Source organism: Calidris pugnax, unplaced genomic scaffold, assembly GCF_001431845.1.
Source record: "Calidris pugnax isolate Ruff unplaced genomic scaffold, ASM143184v1 scaffold96, whole genome shotgun sequence".
NCBI classification, from domain to species: Eukaryota; Metazoa; Chordata; class Aves; order Charadriiformes; family Scolopacidae; genus Calidris; species Calidris pugnax.
In genome coordinates, this window is record NW_015090866.1 from 324,038 (window position 1) to 328,075 (window position 4,038).

At 57.6% G+C, this 4,038-nt stretch overlaps 2 protein-coding genes across 2 annotated transcripts in view; both read left to right on the forward strand.

Moving 5' to 3' along the window:
• The window catches only part of ZC3HC1 (zinc finger, C3HC-type containing 1), a 15,193-nt gene extending 14,199 nt beyond the window's left edge, over positions 1-994 (forward strand). Inside the window, exon 9 of the mRNA XM_014945428.1 lies at positions 530-994. Coding sequence (XP_014800914.1) covers positions 530-598 — 69 coding nt within the window. The 3' untranslated portion in view covers positions 599-994. The remainder of the gene's footprint in view (positions 1-529) is intronic.
• A 2,466-nt stretch (positions 995-3,460) lies between these two features.
• Positions 3,461-4,038, forward strand: part of UBE2H (ubiquitin conjugating enzyme E2H) — a 53,814-nt gene continuing 53,236 nt past the window's right edge. The window contains exons 1-2 of the mRNA XM_014945421.1: positions 3,461-3,582; positions 3,847-3,927. Of these exons, the coding sequence (XP_014800907.1) occupies positions 3,461-3,582; positions 3,847-3,927 (203 nt within the window). The remainder of the gene's footprint in view (positions 3,583-3,846; positions 3,928-4,038) is intronic.

The following is a 4,038-nucleotide window of genomic DNA, read 5'->3' on the forward strand; positions in this document are numbered from 1 at the left end:
CGCTATAAGGTCTCCCCGGAGCCTTCTCTTCTCCAGGCTGAACAACCCCAGCTCCCTCAGCCTGTCTTCATAGGAGAGGTGCTCCATCCCTCTGATCATCTTCGTGGCCCTCTGCTGCACGTGTTCCAGCCGGGCCATGTCCTTTCTGTGTTGAAGACTCCAAAGCTGGACACAGTATTTATCTTGGGGGCTTCGTGTGAGTCGTGTTCCCAACGGGCTGGTCCCTTCTGGTTGTGCCACGTACCAGGAAAGCACCAGCAGGTCCTGTGGGACCAGACACAAATAGGAGTTGGGATGAAGGGGGGACGGGGAGTCCTGCCCCTTGCTTGCAGCCACCTTGTTCTCCCCTCCAGTTGGGTAAATTGGGCTAATGAAGAGGAGCAAATTGGTGTCTTGGCAGCCCATTAGGATATTTCAGAAGGGGGGAGAGGGGTTGCTGTAGTTTCTCTTCATGTGCTTTGTAGGTGAGTCAGTGGTGGTTGCAGGTACCTTAACCTCTGGTTGTCGCTCTGCTCCCCTCTCTTTGCAGAGTCTTTCGGTGAAGTCCTGCAAAGTGTTCCGCATTTTCCGGCAGTGGGAGAGCATGAATTCCTCCTGAACGAGCTGCTGCCTCTGGGAACTGCTGCCTGGCAGCATGAGGCATCGCATCAGTCCAGCAGAAATCCACTTTGCAGTCGCTCCGTGCCCCGGGGAGGGGATGCCGAGGAGGCTCCAACGCCAAACGCAGCCCCCAGCGGCTGCTGGGACCCCCCCCTCCACCCTGACTGCCTTCCTTGAAGCCCCCCTGCCTTCACAAATTGCTGCTGGAGCCCTCGGCCCCGAGGGCTTCCCCAACCCTGTCTGGAGTTGTGGGATGCACTGTGGGGGCGAACGAGGAGACGGGGTCACCTCATGAGGGTGACCACCTTGTCCAGCTGTGACCTGCCACCAGCGGTGCAGGGAAGTGATGCCAGGTGGGAATAAACATTTCAGTTTTGGTTTTTTTTTTTTCTTATTACCGCTGCAGTGCTGCTTCCTGAGGTGGGGTGAGCTCTGGGTCTACCACATGGTTCCTGTATCCTTTGGGATGCTCATCTCTGAGGGATCAGTGTCTGGTGGCCTCCCTCTCCTGTTTCCAACTCCTTGTTTCACTCTCTCCCCTGCCTGATGTGGGCTCTTTGCCACAGCCTGAGCCCTTGCACATGCAGAGATGTCCCCAGCCTTGTACCCCAATGCCCACCAACATCTGCTCTAGCAATTAGCTGCCCGAAGTGGATTTAATTGGGGGCTGATAGCTTCCCTGGGGTGATAAATCACCTGGGCAAGAGTACTGGGGAGACTGGGATGCAGCCAAAACCCTGGAAGAGGCAGAGTGGGGCTTCCCATGGCTTGGGTAGGTGCTGGGAAGGGCCTGGTCTACATGGAAGGAGAAGCAGCAGCCAAGAATGGAGACACCCTGATCTGTCATCTCCATTCTTGAGGATGTTGGGGAAGGGGCTTTAGGGAGGGTTGAGACTTCACAAACCACCCAGATGCAGTTGGACCTCCTCACCCCAGCCCTGCTGCAGCCACACGGGTGTGGGTGAAAGCATAGAAATGTCATAGAATGGTTTGGGTTGGAAGGGACCTTAAGGATCCTCTAGTTCCAACCCCCCTGCCCTGGGCAGGGACACCTCCCACCAGCCCAGGTTGCTCCAAGCCCCCTCCAACCTGGCCTTGAACCCCTCCAGGGATGAGGCAGCCACAGCTTCTCTGGCCAACCTGGGCCAGGCTCTCACCACCCTCAAGAGTGAAAAATATCTTCCTAATATCTCATCTAAATCTCCCCTTTTTCAGTGTCAAACCCTTCCCCCTCCTCCTATGGCTCCTCTCCTTCATCCAGAGCCCCTCCCCAGCTTTCCTGGACCCCCTTTAGGGACTGAAAGGCTCATTCATACTGAGATGTTATTCCCTTTTTCTGTTTTTTGGAGCAAAGGAGCCCACTTGGGAGGAGGAGCCCCTCCCTGGGTTTCCCCAGTGCCAGCTCTGGGGTATTTTTTCTTTATCTGGTTTTGCCCCATCTCCTTTGGGGCTTTTTCTGACTATTCTGTGCCTGGGAAGCCTTGGCCAGGGCTGATCCCCAAATCTTGTGGGTGCCCCTGCCCACCTGGGGGGCTTTTGCTGAGAGACACCCTTTACCTGTTGGCTTCTTGGGTGGGTGCTGGCAGGGATCACCCCGGGGAGCAGCAGCACCTGAGGTTGGGTCACCTTCCTGTCCTAATTGCGTGACTCTAATGAGGGGCTGCTTCACCCCATGACCGTGCTGGGTTGGGAGTTGGGGTAGAGATGGAGGTGTCACCCCCACACACACCCTGGGTACCCCCAGAGGGATAAGAATGGGCTCTGCTCTGCAGTGGGGCGTGGAGGAGCCCCTTCCCCAGCTGAACCCACAGATCCCCTTGTCCCCAACAGCCCCCCTGTTTTTTATATGGCTTTCTTTGTCCCCCATAGCTTCCCCCATTCCTTATAGCTCCCCACAGCTTCCTATGGGTCCCTGTAGCTCCCCTGCTCCCCAGAACTGCTCTGGCTCCCCATGGCTCCCCCTTTCTCAATGATTTCCTGCAACTTCCCTCATCCCCATGGCTTCTGATACTCCCCATTTCCCTCTCCCATCTCCACTTTGTCCCCAGCACGGCCAGGGAACCACCCCACAAACCATGGGGTGCTCCCAGGGTGGGCAAGGTCAGCCACCACCCCAATTTTCTGAGCCAGGAGAGCTCAGGGTCCCCCCCAGATTCCTTCTCCCCCCACGTACAAGGGTCTGGGTGTTGCAAGAATGGTGTTAAGGTGTCCCCAAAGGGACAAGGTGCCATCCTCATCCCTATTAAGCTGAAATTATCCCCGTTACAAAACTATGGTATTACGCAGACGAAATACAAGGATTTAAAGATATGGGGGAAAAAAATCCTCATTTTCCTCCTCCTGTTCTCCCAGTTACATCAAGGCTGGGGAAACGGGGGACTCTGTATCCCGAGTTCTCCAGCTGCTCTGCTCAAATATCATGGAATCACAGGATGGTTTGGGTTGGAAAGGACCTTAAAGGTCCCCTAAATTCCAACCCCCCCTTCCCTGGGCAGGGACACCTCCCACCAGACCAGGTTGCTCAAAGGCCCATCCAGCCAGGCCTTGAACCCCTCTAGGGGTATAAATGTATAATATTTAATATATAATATTTAAATATATAAATATAACCCGGTTCCCCTTTGCTGGGGGTGTGGATCTGACCCCCCCCTTCAGCGTGTCACCTCCTGCCTCCGTGGCCGGAGGGGCGCCTTGGGGCATTAAATGGATGAACTCACCCCCCCCCCGCACACACTTGTGGGGTGAAATTACCCCATTTTCTCTGACTTTTTTGGGGTTTCCCGGCTGTGTTCCCTCCCCACACGGGGAGGAAGCGTTGGGGCAAATTTTTCGGGGTGATGCTGGGGGTCAGGAATGCAGGATGTCCGCCCCCGGGTGTGGAGGTGACACGCCAGAGCCCCGCCAGCTTGAGGGACACCCATTAAGCGCCATCGTCACGCATCCCGCTGTCACCTCCGGGGTGCCTCCCCCGTCCGGTTTTGGGTAAACTGAGGCACCGGGAAATGCCTCGCCGGTGTGTCGCACCGGAAAGGTGGTGTGGTGACTCGTGCTGCGAGGCCTGGCCATCTGCCACACGCTGCTTTACGATCCGGGGTGGGGGGAAAGAGCTGGTTTGGGTTCAATAGTGGCTTCTGCGAGGTGACACCGGCCTGGGGACACCTGCGCTGGTTCCCCCCCTGGCCCGGCGGGGTCTCGAACCCACAACCCCTCCGATACTCCCCCCACCTTTCCGTACACACATTGCAGGACTACAACTCCCAGCGTGCCGCGGGGCGGGCGGGGCCGGCGCGGCGTTCCCGGCGTAACCAATCGCCACGCTGCGGGGAGGTGAGGTCACAGCGGGTGACGTCAGGGGTCCAGAGAGAGGCTCCGGCAGAGGCGACGACCGGAGCGGGGCTCGCGGCTGAGGGAGCGCGAGGCGGCGCGGCGGCGGCGGCG